This window comes from Cebidichthys violaceus, unplaced genomic scaffold (assembly GCF_023349555.1).
Source record: "Cebidichthys violaceus isolate CVI_PGR_0920_01 unplaced genomic scaffold, fCebVio1.0.p SCAF_12, whole genome shotgun sequence".
In the NCBI taxonomy this organism is placed as follows: domain Eukaryota; kingdom Metazoa; phylum Chordata; class Actinopteri; order Perciformes; family Stichaeidae; genus Cebidichthys; species Cebidichthys violaceus.
The window spans coordinates 390,001-410,044 of record NW_027176285.1 but is presented as its reverse complement, the minus strand read 5'-3'; the positions used below and the strand labels follow the sequence as shown (position 1 = coordinate 410,044).

Sequence of the window (20,044 nt, the reverse complement as noted above, 5' to 3'; positions counted from 1 at the left end):
ACGCACGAGGATGGATGAAGGAGTGAAGGAGGAGGCGTATGGAGTGAAATGTAATGGAGTAGAAGTATAGAGTATTAGAAATACTCGAGCAAAGTAGGGCTAGAAGTAGGCTTCCTCAAATCTGACTTCAGCACAGTAGGCTACTTGAGTAAATATACTTAGTTACATTCAGTGCTCGGGGTGTATTTCCACTTTCTACAGTTTGCCGTACCGTGACATGTTCTTATTACCCGGGACCCAGACCTTTGGGGTCCAGACCTTTGGGGTCCAGACGACCTTTGGGGTCCAGCAGTCCAGACCTTTGGGGTCCAGGTGAGCCTGCTCCTGGTGGAAACAGAGGGACTGACTAGACAGTTCTGTCTGATGTCATTTTGCCTTGCACACCGGTGTCACGTCGAGGTCTGTTCTCTTCTGTCCTGACTGCTTCTCTTGGCGATTCGCTGCATGAACAGATTCTCGGCTACACTGCAGTGTCAGTATGCGGAGAGACTGCTAATTTATGGACATAATGTTCACTTTTTGTCAAATATTTTATTGAACTGTTCGTCATAATGTTTTTATCTGTGACAAACATTTTATCAAAGTTATCTGTTCTTTTGATTTACAGAATGATGTAGAGAGAATAATGAAATGTTCAACTTTAACTATAGCAAGTTTTTTATGAGCTGTCAGTATAAATAAATACATACAAATGCATTAACTACAATAAAATATATAGTGAAAAAACTAAATTAACTTTTTTGTGTGAATATTTCAAACTTAAAATTAAAGAATAAAAGTTATTGAAGGAAATATCAGATCATGAAAAGACAAATCTTTCTAACAAATGAAGAAAGTTGTTTGTGATCCTTTTGTTGTTCAGACTACAATGAAGATATATTTAAACATATCAAATATAAACTTGAGTTTAATCTGATCCGTCTTCACTGTTTACATGTTGAAACAAATCGTATCAGTCCGATCAGCTGCAGCGTCCAATCACATAACAGATGAACAATGAGGGGGCGTGTCCGACGTTAAAGCACTTCCTGGAAGCCTGTTCTCGTGGTTCCTCGCTCATGGCATCTCTCCTCTCTCCTCTCTCCTCGATCCTCGCTCCTCCGAAGCTAAATAAGCGCTTTGGGACGGCCGTCAATATGGCGGCACAGAACAACTTCCGGTGCAAGCGAGGATCGAGGAGCGAGGAAATGACAATTAAAAGACTTGGGATGTACCTTAAGAGACTTGGGATGTACCCATAGAGTACCTGGAACTCAGATCGGGTATCATTGTACCAGCAGGGAGCGCTGTTGCAGTTGCGCGGCACACTGAGCGCAGTAGAATAGAGCGTCAAGTTGACTGGAGACAATGACATTTTATTGATACCTTCGAAATAAAGGTTTAAAAACAGCCACGGGCATTTTCTTTAAAGCTTCCAAAATCAAGAGTTGGGATGAAATACATTAAATATTGCTTTTGTATAACATACTCGACTTAACTTTGGTGTTCTTTATTAATAGAGGACTGTTTCGTTGTTAAAGAGTTTTATTTTGAAGGTGTTCACAGGATGTGATTAACTAGCATTACGTTTAAGCTGAATTGACACCAGTGATGAAAGTTGAACATGAAGGACCGGTGAAGAGGAAGAAGAAACGGAACTAGCTAGCTGGCTAACTACCTTAGCAGTCTTCTGCGTCTAGCGGGTTGACAATGGCGCCTTTAGACCTTGACAAGTATGTTGACATAGCGAGACACTGCAAATACCTGCCGGAGAACGATCTAAAGGTGAGTTTAAGTAGCTGAAATGAACGTAGACTAAGGTTTGATCATAGCAATGGCAGCAAACGACGGTGTTTGTTCATCAAGCGTAGCTAATAACTGCTAGTTAACAGTTGTTACTCGGAGGTAGACCGGCTTGTTATTTGTACGCATATTTTACCAGCGTCACCGATACAAGCGTCGCCGGCTAACGCATTCCGATTAAATCAGGACTCGGGATTCATTAAGGACGCTGTAGCTGTTAATACTTAAAGCTAACGTAGCTAACGGTTAAATGTTACGGTTGGTGTAAAACATGGGTATCACTGGCAGCAAGTTGCATCACGAGTTTATCAGTAGCTAACGTTAGGTATGTCGTTACCCACCATAGATAACGTTACGTACGAGCATGTTGCTACCTAATGCTAATGGAGGCGCTCTCACAGAGGTTCAGTTGAATTAAACACACAACCTTCTCTCCAGCCTGATCGTGAGATAGTGAGTCCTGTAATACTGTCCTCTGCATTTCAACTGTCTCACTACAGTCTCTCGTAGTCAGACCTGTAATTGCAGCACCATCTCACTGGCTTCATAGTTCTGCATTATTCTTTAAAGGGAAGAAAAGCACTTAGCTACATATTGTAGGCTATTGTCATCCGCGAACCATGTAGTCCTGTATAGAGCCGTGTAGTTCTGTATAGAGCCGTGTAGTCCTGTATAGAGCCGTGTAGTCCTGTATAGAGCCGTGTAGTCCTGTATAGAGCCGTGTAGTCCTGTATAGAGCCCTGTAGTTCTGTATAGAGCCCTGTAGTCCTGTATAGAGCCCTGCAGTCCTGTATACAGCCCTGTAGTTCTGTATAGAGCCGTGTAGTCCTGTATACAGCCCTGTAGTTCTGTATAGAGCCGTGTAGTCCTGTATAGAGCCGTGTAGTCCTGTATAGAGCCCTGTAGCCCTGTATATAGTCCTGTAGTCCTGTATAGAGCCCTGTAGTCCAGTATAGAGCCCTGTAGTCCTGTATATAGCCGTGTAGTCCTGTATATAGCCGTGTAGTCCTGTATAGAGCCGTGTAGTCCTGTATAGAGCCGTGTAGTCCTGTATGTAGTCCTGTAGTCCTGTATAGAGCCCTGTAGTCCTGTATAGAGCCCTGTAGTCCTGTATATAGCCCTGTAGTCCTGTATATAGCCCTGTAGTCCTGTATAGAGCCGTGTAGTCCTGTATAGAGCCCTGTAGTCCTGTATAGAGCCCTGTAGTCCTGTATAGAGCCGTGTAGTCCTGTATAGAGCCGTGTAGTCCTGTATATAGCCCTGTAGTCCTGTATAGAGCCCTGTAGTCCTGTATATAGCCCTGTAGTCCTGTATAGAGCCCTGTAGTTCTGTATAGAGCCCTGTAGTTCTGTATAGAGCCCTGTAGTCCTGTATAGAGCCCTGTAGTCCTGTATAGAGCCCTGTAGTCCTGTATAGAGCCCTGTAGTCCTGTATAGCACCGAGGCCCGTTCATCTTGATCTCCTAATGTCTTATGGAAGTAGACCAGTAAACTGGCAGGTTGTTATGAAGCCATATTGTGACTGACTACTACTAACTATTGTCATGTTTTTCTTTTTCAGAGATTATGTGATTATGTTTGTGATTTACTGCTGGAAGAATCCAACGTTCAGCCAGTTTCTACTCCGGTTACAGTTTGTGGAGATATTCATGGTCAGGTAGGCCCAGTTGATTTCCTCCTCTGACCTCCTCCAAGGATGATACATGATGAGTAATAAATGATGATAAATGAGTGATAAATGAGTAATAAAGGGTAATAAAGGATGATAAATGATGAGTGATAAATGAGTGATAAATGAGTGATAAAGGGTAATAAAGGATGATAAATGATGAGTAATAAATGATGATAAATGAGTGATAAAGGGTAATAAAGGATGATAAATGATGAGTAATGAAGGATGATACTTGTTACTAAATGTCTCTCTAAAATGACGGACAGTCGTTGGAATGAAATAAGCACATGGTTTCGTATACTCCTGTCTGAATTAAATACAGATTTTTCTTTCTCATTTAATTAAAAACGTAAGTGCAAAATGATCAGATTTTCTGATTGTGTATCACAATATCTCTGTATGATGTTAGTCAGGATATAATACCGAGTTATCTCTCAGGCTCATTTGTTGTATTGCTAATAGTCTGACACTTTTGAACAATCATTGTCTGTTTGTTTCTAATGAATCAAGAACACGTTTCTTTAATGTTCCCGTCTAGTTTTATGATCTTTGTGAGCTCTTCAGAACTGGAGGCCAAGTTCCAGACACAAATTACATTTTCATGGTAAGTGAGTTTTCTTCATTCACGTCAGAACATAAAACACCAAACTAGATTCAAATTTAACACTAAAGTTTTGGGATGATACCTTTTAATCGCCATTATTTTGGCCAGGATACTGGTGATGTGACATCCTCCTAAGCATCAGGCGCCTGTTTAACCAGATGTTCTCTGTCAGCGCGTTTCTGAGCCGTTCATAACCCTGAAACGTTCACTTCTCTAGTTCATTGACTGGAGCAGGTTAGATAACAGACACTGGGCTGTGCTGCTGTTATGACAGACGTGTGAACGAACCAGCCCTGTTCATGATCTCACAGCAGGACTTCACCCTGGAAGCAATGAGGGAAAACACGGAAACCAATATTTGTCATTAAAATCAAAAATTTTTGGGACTTTTCTTTCAGCTGAGAACTCCAGATCAGACTGGTCACACAACCACATGCTTGCTATCTTCCTACGACTGTACTTTTAAAAACAGAGAACATTTTTAATATTGTGATATAAATGACTTACGATTCAGCCAACGGCACGAAGGAAACTCTCAACCTCCCTCCAGCCAGTCGCCACCTTATTAAGGTTTCCGGATGGTGCTTTAAATCTAAATGCCATCTAATTAAAGTCCCAATGAAATGCAAGCTAAGCTTGTGTAATGTGACATATTCCACAGTGAGTACCGTGTTTCTAGGAAGGATCAGACGCGTAGCTCCAGTGGTTCTGGTGTGAAGACTTCCTGTGTTCTGTGTTCTGTGTGGTGAATGAGTTCATGGAGGCTCGTACATGTTTTGCGTTGTCTGACGCCGTCGTCTCTTCCCTCCTCCAGGGAGACTTTGTAGACCGAGGATATTATAGCTTGGAGACGTTTACACATCTGCTGGCTTTAAAAGCGAAGTGGCCGGATCGCATCACACTTCTGCGTGGAAACCACGAGAGCAGACAAATAACACAAGTGTACGGCTTTTATGGTGAGTACCCACGCTGCACTGTTACTGTTTTATATATGCAGATGTTTTCTGCTTCACAAGCTCATCAAACCATGTTCATGTATGTTTTGCTTGTTTTCAGATGAGTGCCAAACTAAATATGGGAACGCGAATGCCTGGCGGTATTGCACCAAAGTGTTTGACATGCTGACTGTGGCAGCTGTAAGTTCACCCTGATTACATAAAGCATGTGATCGTTTAGCATAGCTAGGATGTGTTAACATGGATCCATTCTCTCCCTTAGCAACAGACCAGAGATCATAACAGATTTGACATCAGCCAAGTAAATCCTTCATAACTTGCATTACTGACATTTCAAGTTAAACTTAACTTAATGTTGAACTTAAGTTCAGAGTTTTAATAGGGTTCAAATCTGAGTTCTACCTCGTTGGTAGCTAACGTTAGCGACAGCCTACATTTCACAACTCATTTTCATTGGCATATTGTTACGGCCTCATCATTATTATTATTGTCATATTGCACAAGTGCTATTTTACATTTTACATATTGGAAAGTTTTTCTTCCATTTATTTGAATGGACCTGTTCCTCAATTCATGTAGCAGTAGAACACTCTGTGTCTTCAGGACTCTTACTTTACTGTAGGTTGTCAGGTTGGATTTAGGAACACACTTAAAACCTGATCAAGATCATGATTTGTGTCATATTTCAGAACTGCCCGTTGTGTAATGACATCTCTAATGTTTACAGTTGATAGATGAGCAGGTCCTGTGTGTCCACGGTGGTCTTTCACCCGACATCAAGACGTTGGACCAGATCCGCACCATCGAACGCAACCAGGAGATTCCCCACAAGGGGGCGTTCTGTGATCTGGTGTGGTCCGATCCAGAGGACGTGGACACCTGGGCGATCAGTCCGCGCGGTGCAGGCTGGCTGTTTGGCTCCAAGGTTACCAACGAGGTATGTCGTGTCATCAACGTTTAATAGCAATCGATGGAAAACTGAAGCGTCCGTATCACCGGTTGACTGAAAACGATACTCGTGTTTTGTTGTAGTTTGTGCACATCAACAATCTGAAGCTCATCTGCCGCGCGCATCAGTTGGTTCACGAAGGCTACAAGTTCATGTTTGATGAGAAGCTCGTGACCGTGTGGTCGGCGCCCAACTACTGCTACCGCTGCGGAAACATCGCGTCCATCATGGTCTTCAAGGACGTCAACAGACGAGAGCCCAAGCTGTTCCGCGCCGTCCCCGATTCAGAGCGCGTCATACCTCCCCGAACTACTACCCCCTACTTCCTCTAATGACGAGAGCCGTCCTCTCTCCTCCGCCCTCTGGAGAGCTCAACTCTAAAACTTCATAACATATTTTAAGATGTGAATGGAAGTAACGTCTCTTTCAGGTCTACAGCGTCTTGAGCAGCAACGGGTTCTAAGGCTCCAGTCTGTCGTTAAGAAAAACTAACCCAGTGAGAAAACGATACCTTTTAAATGTCTTCATATTTTAATGATAAAATGTTGAATGGTTTGATTTTGTTATGTACCACACTGAAGCAAATAAAACATTTAAACTGGTGGTAACTGCTAATAATGCATGTTCAAATAAAGTGATATATATATTTTATTTATCATTGTTTGGTGTCATGGTTGCCTTTTGAAAGATTGGACTAGTTTTCCTTTTTAAAAAGCTGCTGATCACAGCGACAGCATTCTAACGAGATAATCTTCATTGTGTGAATGCTGATTCAGCAATATCAATATTCACTTCTTTGGTGGCATTTCTGCTATTTGCTTATTTCTACCTCATGTAGATTTAAACTTGAAATGGGTTAGAAGACTTTGAGCTATTAATCTTGTGTCTTCATTCACGACGGTCGACACACCTGGACTTGACTGTTGGCGATCAGACCTCTGCAGCAAACCAGACTGTTTGGCTTTTCATCTGGGATCTCCCTTTTCGAATGGAATCCAGGAGTCAAACGGGACCACAATGGCAATCACAAGCATGTCTCAGGTGTCACCACGATCCACGGAAACCTGCAAGAGGAGGAAGCGCAAAGACTCAGGAAGAAGCCAAGTTAGTTACCTGCATTAATGGGATCAGAGAGAGAGAGAGAGAGAGAGAGAGAGAGAGAGAGAGAGAGAGAGAGAGAGAGAGAGAGAGAGAGAGAGAGAGAGAGAGAGAGAGAGAGAGAGAGAGAGAGAGAGAGAGAGAGAGAGAGAGAGAGAGAGAGAGAGAGAGAGAGAGAGAGAGATTCATAGGTGAGGAGAAGGACTTTAAATGGTCTTGTGGTTTTGACTGGGAGCCAGTGCAGAGAGGTTATACGGGGACATATGATCTCTGACAGTCTCAAGAGATTTATTGGAGCAGCTGGATAATAAGATTTGAAGAACTGGATAAATCGTTTAATAATTGATATGAATATTGAAATTTATGAAATGCTCACGTGAAGGATTTAATTTTATTTTAATTCACTTTTGTGAATATCCATGCTTTGGTTATTGCTCTGCCAATGAAGCCTGACTATTGGAACTACCATCTTGTCATATTTCACTAATATCACAGGGTTATGGTTACTTATTTCAAGATGGGCGTTTATTTTGAAAATGTTGACCCGGAAGTAGCTAGCCAGTTTCTCGCGAAGCGGTGCCAGCCGCCGTCCTCGCCCTGCCTCCTCCTCCAGCGTCCTGCCTGTCACAGGACCGCGTCCTTTCACACGGAGAGCAGCATCCCGGTTCTTCAACCGACAGCAGTCCGTCCCGTGCACGCGACTGAGGGGACACGGCTCGTTGGACGGCGGTCCAGTGTCGGTCACGCGCACAGTGAGATGTTAACAGAGGCGCGTTTCACCCACGGAGCTCGTCGTGGCTTTTGCACAGATTCGTGAGGAGCATCACTGTGGTAACGTCCGCCTATTCCTCACCGCTAGCCGGCTTGGCGAGGTAAGGAGAACCGTGAATCGCACGAGCGGCGGTAGCGTCGGTTAAAGCCGCGGTGCGTCCGGGCTGTGAGCGGTCTCTACACGAGCCTCCCACAAAGGAATATCCACGTTAGTTCGGTTGGGACGCTGATGGAGGAGTGGTGTCCAGACAAGGCTAACGGTGTGACGTGAGATACGAGCGGTTCTCAGTGAACGGCCCAATCAAGCGTAGTCTGACGGTAACGAGCCCAGTGTTAACCCGCTGCATCGCTGTCAACAGTAGTTTACGTTACAGCCGGCTGACTACCGGCGTTAAATACAACTCATTACTGAGAGACAATGCAGCAGCTGAGCGCTGAGAGTGTTGTGACTTACTGTATTGTGACATAACGTGTTCGGTCTTCGCTGTGTCGTTGTTTTCACCGTGCACGTCCTGTCATTGTCGCACTGAATGAGAGCTGCTGGTCTACAGACCTGCAGGGAACATCTCAGCACAATTGGTCCGATTCGAGCAGAATAAGTTCGTTAGTGACATTAAGCCCCGATGACAGAGAGGGGAGCTGCAGGGTCGAGAGTAGACACAGCACCGTTACTCTCTGTAGCTCCTCTCTGTATAAAGGCACTCAGTCACCTGGTCTCTGAAGCTGCTGTCAGTCATTTCTGCGGCACAATAAACTCAGTAAATCACGTTGGATGAGACGCGGCAGCAGCTGAACGCTGTGACCTGACGGAGCGGTGCCGTGACCTATTTGCACATCCATCTTAGCAAGCTGAGAGTGAAATCTGGGACATCCCAAGTCAACCTAAAAGAGGTGAACATGTGACGCATTCGCTCCATAGTTTCTTATTTCTATTCATGTTTAAGTAGGACACCAGTCTGCCTCCTGAAGCATCTGTTCCGTGGTAATAGTTTGGACATCGTCGTGGTTGAAATGTATTTCCTTGTAGCGTGATGTATTAATAAATCATAACTCACAGTGGAACCAGTGGTAGACTAGGTTTGCTCTAGTTAACACTGGTTCCAGTATTATGAACCATTTATAACTAACCAGTATTTATTTTCTGAATGCGGCATCACTCCTCAGTCAATACAGTGTTTATTCATTTCTCTTTGTAATCAGGTGTGAAAAGTCAGTGTCATGACTGGAGCTGAGACTGACGATGACATTCCATTAGGCGAAAGGAAGACGGTCACAGATTTCTGCTATCTCCTGGACAAGTCCAAACAACTCTTCAATGGGCTACGGTTAGTTTGACTTTCCCCAAATCTGCAGCATATCCATCAAATGAAAAACACTCAACGCTCACCAGCCATCAACCACCAAGATCATCCTGCCTGCAGTCGAGTGTACCGACTGCACTTCTGTTAGTCTCTGACAGCGGAACTGGAAACTGGTTCTTGAGTTCTCAGAAGGGCAGAACGGTCTTTAACTAATCACTCTGTCAAATACTGTAGTAAAGATTTGAAAGCATTCACGTTCAGTAAGTGTCTTCCCTCAAAGAACCAAAGAGGTGAGGGATGTTCTTCTTCGTTGGTTGTAGAGCGTTTAGAGACGTCCTGTAAGTGACCGTGTCTCTTCTCCTCTGTCTCTTACTGTGCTGCAGAGACCTGCCTCAGTATGGACACAAGCAGTGGCAGTCCTACTTTGGACGGACCTTTGACGTCTACACTAAGCTGTGGAAGTTTCAGCAGCAGCACAGGTTATTTCCATCTCCTATTGCTCTTAATATCTTACTAGTTAAAATATTACAGACAATGCAGCGCTGTTTGAGCGTGTTAGGACTAGTGTTCTCTGTGTTCACATGAAATATGATGCAGATGTGACAAATTGTGACCTAGTGTACGTTTGTCAGTTCGTTGACGCAGCGATGATGTCATCGGTGCTGACTGTCACGGTGTCCTTTGCCAGATGTTCTGTCTCTCGTCGTTCGGTGCTCAGGATCATGTGTTTTTGTTTACTGACAGGCAGGTCCTGGACAGTCGCTATGGCTTGAAGAGATGGCAGATTGGAGAAGTTGCATCCAAAATTGGACAGCTTTACTACCACTACTAGTAAGTCAAACTGTCTCGACCAGGACATCACTGCTGTCTGTTCTTAAACAGGTATAGGTTATTATTACTGAATACATTAGTTTAATATGAGTTCATGATGTATTCTCTTATCATCCATCGTTGTAGTTTCTATAGAATTAAAGCAATCATTCAAAATCCATGTATGGAACAGATAATGGAATAATAGAAGTTTGGTGAAACACTGAAGAAGTGAGAGAGGTTCAGGATAAGAAGACATCATGAGCTATTTTGATCATGTGAGAACAGTGATGAGTCAAAGCAGTGGGTCTGGGGCCTTCAGACCGTCCAAGCTGCTGCTTAGCTTCATGTAGGTGCAGCACTGCTAAGAGCTACAGGGCTTCATGAAGGGCTTTAGATAACAGATGAACACATGGAGTTGAAATGCTGTGAGTGTGTTGAATAGTAACTCAGCTTCTTCTCTGTCATCCTGACCGGCAGCCTTCGTACCTCAGAAACCAGTTACCTGAACGAGGCCTTTTCCTTCTACTCAGCCATCCGTCAGCGCTCCTACTACTTTCAGGTCAACAAAGAGGACAGGTAGGCTCTCAAGTCTGTTCCTCACAGTGGTGTGAGTTACAATTTCAGGGAATGGATTCCTTTGCTTGGTATGTGATACATTCCATTTTAAAGGTCTCTTTTGTTTTCTGCTTTTTTTCAAAAACTGAGCCAAATATCACTTTTCCTAATCCATAGATTACCGATGTGTTTAGCAGACTAGAGTCTAGTTTAACAGGATTAATAGGACTGGGCTGGTTACGTTCTGAATGTTTGTTATTGTCAATCAATCCCACCTGAAGTCAGTCAGCCACAAGATGCAGATCTTTAAAAATGTATTCATAGAAAAGTTAGGTTTTGATAAAGTGTTTCTCTAACAGCTGGTCATTGTAGTTTCTAGTGAATGGTATTTAAACAGGACATATTGCATTAATTGGGGACTATTTTCAGCAGCGTATTAATCCACATTTGGTGAGTATCTGGAGCAACGGCTCGGCTCATGATGTGTTTTAATGGGTAACAATGGAGCTCTATGGCACAAAGGAAGAAGACGTATGAAACTTTGATGCAGACACAATACTTAGCAGTTAGAAGATACATCTGTTGGTGGTTTTGGTCTGCATGGGATTTGTTGAAAATATAATATAATGTATGATATCATTAAAACATTCAGTATCATCAGACTTATTCTTTACATGTCTCAGACACACAGACAAGAGAACTAAGATGATCAGTTATTTTTAAAACACACACATGCTGAGTTGTAACCCTGCTGTTGAAGCTCTGGTGTCACCAGTATCCTGGGTGACCGAGGCTTTCAACGGGCCTCTCCTTTAATGTGCATTCTGTCTTCTCTCTTCTCTCATCAGGCCAGAATTAGTAGTGAAGAAGCTTCGATATTATGCTCGCTACATAGTCGTCTGTTTACTGCTGAACAAGATGGACCTAGTCAAAGTTTTGGTGAAGGTATGGATGTTTTTTGTATTTATGTTGAGTGTTTTCTGAGGAGCACGAAGCCATCTCCTGCAGCCTCGTACGTCATTTACCAGTCCTAGCGTTCGTCTCGGTGTCTCGCTAGGGGACATGGGCAGCAGAGAGGGGACGGGAAGTCAGTGGAAGATTGGGATTGACATGCAACAAACCGAGGACTTTCTTAGAAATTAAAGATTTAATTTGAACTGTAACAATAAATAACTCACAACTAACTCTTTAAAAGCGTACAACACCATGGCGCGCATCAAGTGGTGACACAAACCGTTTGTCAAAGGAATCATGTTCATTTATTCTGAATGCATGGTGGGTAGCGTCATAGCGGCTAGCTAGTAGCATAACAGTCTGTGAACAGCTGGGAGAGGAGGACCACAGCGGAGACGCACCAGAAGAACCTGTGGTGTCCTAGTGTTTGACTGTCATCACCTCATTGCCTCCATCTCCTTATTATAATCCAGCATGAGCAGCTCTTTGACAAGTGGATTCAACAAAAGGCCTGTTCTATTCTGAGAACATGTGGGGAGAGAACCCCTGAGTGATTAGGCTTATTCTTTAAGAACAACAACGAAACGTTCCACGTATCCTGGGAGGAGTTAGCCTGCCTCCTGAAATGAAAACCCTGTATTTTGAAATGTGCATGAACCTTCATGGAAGCTCATGTCTGTCCTCTGCCTGCAGGAGTTATCTGAGGAGATCGAAGATTACACACAGCGATTCAACACAGAGGACCAATTGGAATGGAACCTGGTTCTCCAGGAAGTGGCAGCTTTTGTAGAGGTAACTGACCCTGTAATGAACAGTAATGCAACGTTTCATCTTTCTGGACTGAGAAGTGTTGTGAGGTGTCTGCTGCCTGTTTCACTGAATCCGCTGTCTGTCGTTTCTCTCTTTTTGTGAACCAGGCCGATCCAGTGGTAGTTCTGAATGACAACAATTCTGTTGTTGTCACCAGCAACCGTCTGCAGGAGGGAAGTGTGCCTCCACTAGAGCAAGGCATGGTGGTTGGGCAGCTCGTCCTTGCAGATGCACTAATCATCGGCAACTGTAACAACCAGGTTTTAACCCACTAATTCTAATTCAGAGTTCCTAACAAATCATACACACCAACACGGCTGCTGACTGGTCCTATTGGAGAAAGTTAAAACACTAACTTACCTAAAGCTGCTAGCTAGCGGTGGTCAGTGGTGTACTGGCCATCTGGGGTGGCGGGACAGATCCCAGTGGGCCTCCACATCTGTGGACCGTCAAAGAGTCCATGTAGTTTTCTACCAGCCCCCCCTGTCTCCTATGGGCCTCTCTATGTGCGTCATCCAGCGTGTGCATTAAAGCGTGTTGCATGCGTGTTCCAGTCAAATTTGTGCTTCCGTCATAGGCTCCGCTAACGCTACTGTTAAACCGTGGATACATTATTTTGAGCAAAATGACTCTGAATGAATCAGAATTTGGTGAATGTGAACTACATCATGAGGCCTATTTACTGAGAAGTCCAACTACAGGAAACGTCTCACAGTCCACCTGCAGCGTCGGTGTTAATGGTGTCCAGTGGACGTCTCCACACCTCTCAGTTTAACATCACCTGCACTAGAATCACGTCTCATTAACAGCATGACTTCATGTCAGACCATGTCCGCAGAGATGTTGTCTTGACGATCAACAACACTTAACTTCACACACACTGTGCATTTAGTTTGAGTCATCAAGCTTCACTTTCCAAAATGTTCTTCCTAGATGACTAACTCTGCACACGTCTCCCCATGGTAGGTAACGTCACACATGTTCTCTTCCGTTTCTAGGTGAAGTTCAGTGAGTTGACCATCGATATGTTCCGCATGCTTCAAGCTTTGGAGAGGGAACCGGTGAACCTGGCCACGCAGCCCTCCAAACAAGGAACGCTGGTCAGTGTCACGTCTCATAAGCCTCCATCAGGGCCGTCGTTCTCTCAGGAGTTGCGTCTTGCAGAGGAACACTTACTTGGCTCCAGAAGCCTGGTGACCCTGCTGTACATAAATAAACTGAAATACTTCATCGCTTGTTTTTCCACAGGAGCCCAATGAGAAGCCGGCTAAAAGAGAAAACCCTCACAAGTACTTGCTGTACAAGCCGACGTTCAGCCAGCTCTTTACTTTCTTGTCCGCCTCTTTTAAGGTCAGTGTTCACCGTAGTCACAAGTAACACCTTCATTGTGTTGATTCCTTTTACTGACTCGGGGAGATCTTCATGATCTGGACCCATGTTTGGTTAGTTCTTCTGCACCTTCTACCTCTGATCCATCTTCATATCGATTCCCCTCAGGAGCTGCCTGCCAACAGCGTTCTGCTCGTCTACCTGTCAGCGACTGGAGTCTTCCCCACTGGCAATTCAGATTATGAAGGTGAGATCTCAAAGTTAGTTTGATATTCTTATACTCTGACGGCTTCACTGGTGATAGTTGATCAAACAGGCTCAGTGTCTCTGAGCCTCCGCTCACCAGCCGGCTGAAACACCGGTGACGTGTGAAGCACTGTTTAGTGCTCAGCTTTAGCTCAACACAGCTGTCTACGTTAACACATCAATCTAATGAACAGGTCTGTATTAAAACCTACCGTTATGATAGTTAAAGCTACGGGTGTCTGCTAGCTCGTTCTATTTGGTGCACCTGCTCTTTTTAGAAGCTAACATGGACCATGCTAACCAATGTAGCATAGAGTTGCAGTGAAATGTATGATCTCACACTGTGTGCACACTTAGTAGGCAAGTTGTATTTTTGAGGATTCATGTTATTGTTGTTGTTGTTGTTATCCCTGTGAGAGACTGTTCAGAGTCAGTTAAATCTCTCTTTTGGCCCATTTTGCCTGAGGAAAAGAAGCTGCATCATAACTGTGCTCACACAGATATTCTGCTGACAAAGACAAAACCTCACTGTTACTTTCTTGAATATTCAGGTTTGAGGTTTATTAACGTTTTGGATTGACTGAGAGCTCTGTAGTTGTTCAATAATAACATGAATCCTCAGAAATACAACCTAATAACTGCACACCGTGTATATGTCACAGTCACGTGACTCACCTTTGACCTCCTGTAGGACCGTACGACTTCGGAGGAGTTCTCACAAACACTAATCGAGATGTGGTGAACGGAGAGACGGTGCAGAAGAGGAATCAAGCTCAGAAAGAAATGCACTGGTGAGTGTGTGTGTGTGTGTGTGTGTGTGTGTGTGTGTGTGTGTGTGTGTGTGTGTGTGTGTGTGTGTGTGTGCGCGTGTGTGTGTGTGTGACTTCCTGACGTTGACTTGTTCTTGATGTTGCAGCCTTCATCCAGGAGACTTATTCCCTTTCACCCGGAAGCCGCTCTTTGTCATCGTCGATTCTTCAAACAGCACAGCCTACAAGGTGTGTAGTTAAGATACCTGAGAGACACAGTCTGTGTCAGACGGTTTCTAACAGGGCGAGGTGGAGGAGGTGGAGGAGGTGGAGGAGGTGGAGGAGGTGAAGGAGGTGGAGGAGGTGAAGGAGGTGAAGGAGGTGAAGGGGCGGAGACACGTGGAGCAGAGGGGCATCGAAATTCATTCTCAAGTCAAATCTGAACAAACAGACACGATGTTTTTAAATTCAGTGTGACTTACACTTCTTCATTATCTTCCTCATAACTCCAGAATTCCTTCAGTATCACAGTAATCCAGTAATAGTTGTCTGTGGGTTCACTGCAAACAGGAAATGCTAAAAGCAAATCATTTGAATGCTTTAACAACATATAGTGTAGTCACACTGGTGGACTTTATGCTCCCTGTGAACATCCCAAAGCCTCCAGATGATGGGATCACATGTGTAATGTTGCTCTGACTGTTTTCTGACCTTTGATAACCTGTTGTGTGTGTGTGTGTGTGTGTGTGTGTGTGTGTGTGTGTGTGTGAGAGAGAGATATGATCACACTATGCATGTTCTGTATATGCTTATAACTATATGACTTCTTCTGTCTTTCTTTTTATCCTAACAGCATTTCACGAATCTGTTTGGGCAGCCTCTGGTGTGTCTACTGTCACCTACAGTGTATCCCAAGAGTGTGCAAGGTGTGTCCCTCTAAAGCAGCGCTCAGTGTCTCTCAGTGCTCTGACTCCTCAGGGGTTCACCCTGAAGCCATACATCTTTAGAAACGGGTCAGAACCATACAGTTTGGGTTTGTTTAAAGCTCAGTTTCCTCAAACAGCTGGAAGTAGAGCGTTTGTTGGGGACTATTTTCAGCAGCGGATGAATCCACGTGTGTTGCTCTAGTGAGTGTTTGAGTCAACAGGATGGTGTGTGTGGGACCGAGTCTGAATAAAGTACAGTGTGTGTGTTGATGGTGATGAAGGAGACAGAGGAAGAAGAGACACACACACACACACACACACACACACACTCTCACTGTTGGTCTGCTCATTACAGTTATGGACAATAATGAAAGTATAGATGATCAGCAGGCGTATGCTTTAAGTTAACAAGAAGCTGCAGTTATCTGTTAGCGGACAGTTTTACATCTTGTCTCTAAATGTCCAGTGCGTATGAAATGATGACATGATGACATGATGACATGATGACATGACGACATGATGTAATGACGACATGACGACATGACGACATGACGACATGACATGACGTACTGTAGAATGTGTTTACGCGAAGGCGTTCTCGCTGCTGACCTGTGCCACGTCTCTGCTGACCTCAGATCAGTCTCAGCGTGGGAGCCTCTTCACTCTGTTCCTCTACAGTCCTCTCCTGGCCTTCTCCTCGGTGTGTGGACTGAACAGCGTGCAGCGAGGCCTGTGGGAGAGAGCTCAGGAGTTCCTCCGTAAAGTCTACCGGGACATCGGGCAGATGATCACTCGATCACGGACCATAGGTAGCACGCCTCCCCTTCACTCCATTACAGCATCGAGTTCCCCATCTTACTTGTTCTACCGCCCCCTGCTGGCATGGAGAGTTGTTCCCTCACACACGGTGTTGGCTGTAGTCTTTGCAATGTGCACAAGTGCAACTTTTTGGTCAAGATGGGCGGCGTGACACGACGCAGCGGTCGGCCTACGTCATGCTTGTAGGTTGATTTTGGTTTTGGTGGGTCTGGGCCTTTAAACCGGTCCCTTTCTTTCCAGGTCGTAGCCCGGTTCAGACCTCCCATGGCCCCTTGTGCTCATAAGAGAAGCCCTCAAGTCGTTGCAGTGCACCAGGCCAATACTCTGTGTGTCGGGCTTAGGAGTGTTTACATGCAAAGGTCACATTTCATGTACTAATGTATGTGACAATTAGAATAAAGTTTACCGGGTCAGTATCTGATAGAGAAGCTGAGGCAGGAGGGAACGTCCTCCCTGTTCTCTGTGTTCCTTCATGTAACTCCTCATAGGCTGCTCTCCCTCTGCTGAGGGTGGAAGGATGAGCTTGTGAGGAAACAGAACAAGGAACCTTGTTGTTCCTGTGGAGGATGAAAACCTCTCAAATGTTGCCTCTCTGTCTCTGCAGATCAAGCCTTTTTGCAATTCTTTGGTGACGAGTTCCTCCGGCTGCTGCTGATCCGCTTTGTGTTCTGCTCGGCCGCGCTGAGGCTGCATAAACTCTTCCGGGTGAGTCCCTGCTGCTGTGGTTTCCTAAAAAAGCATTGTTTATTTGAATGCCAAAAAATGTACCGTAAGAGCCCAGTACTCAGGCTGGTAGCGCACAAAGTGTGTCCCACTTCAATGCCAACGCACAATACACTCCATGCACACTTCAGAGCATCCATTCAGAGCCGAGTGCATCCCGCCCATCACTGCGGTCCACTGCTCCACATGTAGCTGCTGCTGCTAACACACCTGTAGGCTGGCTGACTCCATCACACTGCTGCAGCAGAATGACTCCAGGAGACACACCGGAGTGGACCGTTGGCCTACCGGACCCCCGAGCCTGTACGATGAGACGCTGACCTCGGTCCACTGGTAATGACACAAAGCACTTTGTCTGCGGTGATGTTTGAGTCGGAGGTCTTTGTGCTTGCAGGAGTCCCAGAGCTTCCCGGAGTCGTACCCTGAGCTCCCGAAACAGGACACGGTGGAGAGCAGCCTTCTACAGAAGCACGTTTTGGAGCTGGCGACTATGCTGGACGTCCAGAGCCTATTTTGGGACGATCCACTGGAAGCCTACTAACACCTTTGCTCAGGGCCAAATGGCACATGTGTACATAGACTCGACTGCCAGGGCCCTCATAGTTCTCTTCTTTCTTTTTCTACAGGTAATGAAATAATTCATTCAGAACATAAAAGCTCACGTCACGCATTTTACTGTTACTTGTGGAAGCAAATGTAGTGCAACATTAAAATGTTCACATAGATAAGTTTAGTATGAAATCCTCCTAAATGTAATCAGCATCAGTCAGACATGATGGTCCTTCTCACCAGACCCTGAGGGTGAGACCTGCAGCCTCCAACACATCCCTCCTCACTGAACTGTTGCCCATCTTGGTTTCATGTTTATTTGAAATGATATTTATTGTTGTTGATTAGAGGGACGGTTGTGTAAGCCTAAAATAGAGAGAATTAAAAACCCTGGGAGCGTCCAGGTGTGACTGAGACGGTTGAGAGGGGGAGCAGCGCTGAACAAAAGCCTTCTCTGCATCAGTCACTCTGAAGCACAGCTTTACTGGACCTTAATGTACGCTAGCTTAGAAGCTGACTCTTTCATCAAAGTGTTATTTCTGGTATTTGCCAAACAGTGCTTGCTGTTTGACAGCTTGACTTGTAGCAGGCTGAGGTGCATGAGGTCATGTTCTGTTGAGTGTTGTCCGTCCTCATCAGTTGGAAAGATGTCACATTAACCAGCAACCCGTCTGACACCTTGACTCGTCCGTTGTTGAGCCTTTTCAAAGTGGTCCTTGTTGCTTTTCCATGTCACTGTGCTGTTTCTGCATGCAACGTATCCATGTAGTCGTTTTGTCCACAGAGAACGGCCTCCGGCTGTGAGGCTCTCAGAGGCTTGTAGATTTCAAATGGCATGGACGGTAAACGGAGCCGCTGCATGTGTTGCATGGGCCCGTTCCTTTGTAATTGTGTCCGCAGATGAAGACAATCTAGTTCGTAACGGAGGAGATGAAGGAAGGCAGCATGGCGTGCACACTAACCTGCATCATTCCGGTGATTACTTAAATGGCACCAAAACACTTGTGTCACCTTTTAATGAGGAGCGGTTCTGTTCTGTAACCTCGGGTCACTTCCCTCACGTCGGCTGCTTGAGTTCCGCTCTCACCAAGATCTTTCTGGCTCCACAAATGAGTGAAATGTAGTAAAGAGAGAGAGAGAGAGAACCTGGTGGAGCGGAGGAGGGGTGAAGTCCTAACAGCCATGGCGGACTTTAAATGTCCAGAACTCTTAACAGCACCGTGGAGGACGCTTCCTCTTTGTCTTGAGACGTTGTCAAAGGCCAATTGATGTTTTTTGCATCCGTGTGGCCGTGAGAATCCGTGTGATGAGATGCTCATATAAGACATGAAGCGCAGTCACCTAGTGGTTGATAAAATAACTGCAGCTGGAGCTTCACGTACCTGACCTATCGGTTCTGTTTGAGTTTGGTTCTGCAGACATCAGCAGACGGTCTGGTGGCAGAATGAAATCCCTGTGTTGTCTCTCCAGACAGCTGCTCAGTGGAGGACAGGTGTCCTCTGTCAGCAGTCAGGAGAAGGATTTCCACATTTTAGACACAATCAGAAGTGTGCAAATATTACTGAAACACTGTGTTGATATTACATGTTAGATTCCAGAATCTAACGAGCTGCATATCTCTTCACAGAACACTTGGCTGTTCATTTGAAGCAGCGTCATGCTTTCAGTGCGTTTACTTCATCCTTTTTAAAGTGTGTGTGTGTGTGTGTGTGTGTGTGTGTGTGTGTGTGTGTGTGTGTGTGTGTGTGTGTGTGTGTGTGTGTGTGTGTGTGTGTGTGTGTGTGTAATCTATTTGATCAGGACTCGTGTTTTTGAGTTTCATACAGTTTGAATTTTGCTCCACATCTTAACACAAAGTAGGAACAAGCTGAAGGCAGGTATATAATATATATACTTTATTATATATAATAATGTGGAAATGTTGACCTCTGGGGATTGAGTTCTGCCTCTGACAGGATCCGTGGTTTCACAGGCCGTAGTGGTGCAGATACTGGACCCAGCTGACATTTAACTGCCCCTGACCAACATGTTGAACGATGCAGGAAGTAGCCCAGCCGGCTGGTTTAAGGTTTCTGAGTTGATTAGAAATGATAAGAACACTATTTGTTAGTGTTCTTTATATTTATTGACATTGTTGGAGTTTGTGTACAGATGATGTAAAGCAATGTTTTGGCACAGATGTGTTTGTTCAGTATTTAGTAAGTCTATGAAATGTGTGATGACATATGGAGTTGACCTTAAAGGAGCAGTGTGTAGGATCTAGTGGCATCTAGTGGTGAAGTGGCAGAGTGCAGCCAGCTGAGTACCGTCCCTTCTCCAGCGTAGAGAACTACGGTGGCCTTCAGAACGTGAAGGCTCGCTCCTGTAGGAACATGGTGGACTCTGAAGAGGACCGGCTCCCCGTGCAGATGTGACGAGATCGTGCTAAGCTAACGAAAA

General features: G+C 44.9%; 2 protein-coding genes across 4 annotated transcripts in view; both read left to right on the top strand.

The window, feature by feature from the left end:
* Positions 1 to 1,592: 1,592 nt before the first annotated feature.
* Positions 1,593 to 6,613, top strand: LOC137868803 (serine/threonine-protein phosphatase 6 catalytic subunit-like). The gene is made up of 7 exons (XM_068705744.1): positions 1,593 to 1,764; positions 3,343 to 3,438; positions 3,992 to 4,057; positions 4,872 to 5,013; positions 5,114 to 5,193; positions 5,741 to 5,950; positions 6,046 to 6,613. Exons 1-7 carry the CDS (start codon positions 1,690 to 1,692, stop codon positions 6,292 to 6,294), a joined length of 918 nt encoding a protein of 305 aa, XP_068561845.1. The 5' UTR covers positions 1,593 to 1,689; the 3' UTR covers positions 6,295 to 6,613.
* A 1,047-nt stretch (positions 6,614 to 7,660) lies between these two features.
* scai (suppressor of cancer cell invasion) overlaps positions 7,661 to 20,044 on the top strand; it is a 14,975-nt gene continuing 2,591 nt past the window's right edge. Inside the window, exons 1-17 of one of the 3 annotated variants that reach the window (XM_068705742.1) lie at positions 7,661 to 7,891; positions 9,032 to 9,156; positions 9,516 to 9,611; positions 9,877 to 9,963; positions 10,423 to 10,521; positions 11,349 to 11,445; positions 12,148 to 12,246; positions 12,372 to 12,524; positions 13,263 to 13,364; positions 13,513 to 13,614; positions 13,762 to 13,840; positions 14,531 to 14,630; positions 14,756 to 14,837; positions 15,442 to 15,514; positions 16,150 to 16,323; positions 16,938 to 17,038; positions 17,451 to 20,044. The exon at positions 17,451 to 20,044 is cut by the window's right edge and continues 2,591 nt beyond it. In XM_068705742.1, the coding sequence (XP_068561843.1) occupies positions 9,050 to 9,156; positions 9,516 to 9,611; positions 9,877 to 9,963; positions 10,423 to 10,521; positions 11,349 to 11,445; positions 12,148 to 12,246; positions 12,372 to 12,524; positions 13,263 to 13,364; positions 13,513 to 13,614; positions 13,762 to 13,840; positions 14,531 to 14,630; positions 14,756 to 14,837; positions 15,442 to 15,514; positions 16,150 to 16,323; positions 16,938 to 17,038; positions 17,451 to 17,597 (1,698 nt within the window). In that variant the 5' untranslated portion in view covers positions 7,661 to 7,891; positions 9,032 to 9,049 and the 3' untranslated portion in view covers positions 17,598 to 20,044. Of the gene's footprint in view, positions 7,933 to 8,613; positions 8,723 to 9,031; positions 9,157 to 9,515; positions 9,612 to 9,876; positions 9,964 to 10,422; positions 10,522 to 11,348; positions 11,446 to 12,147; positions 12,247 to 12,371; positions 12,525 to 13,262; positions 13,365 to 13,512; positions 13,615 to 13,761; positions 13,841 to 14,530; positions 14,631 to 14,755; positions 14,838 to 15,441; positions 15,515 to 16,149; positions 16,324 to 16,937; positions 17,039 to 17,450 lie in introns of those variants that run through there. The other 2 variants (XM_068705740.1, XM_068705741.1) reach the window with 2 other exon arrangements.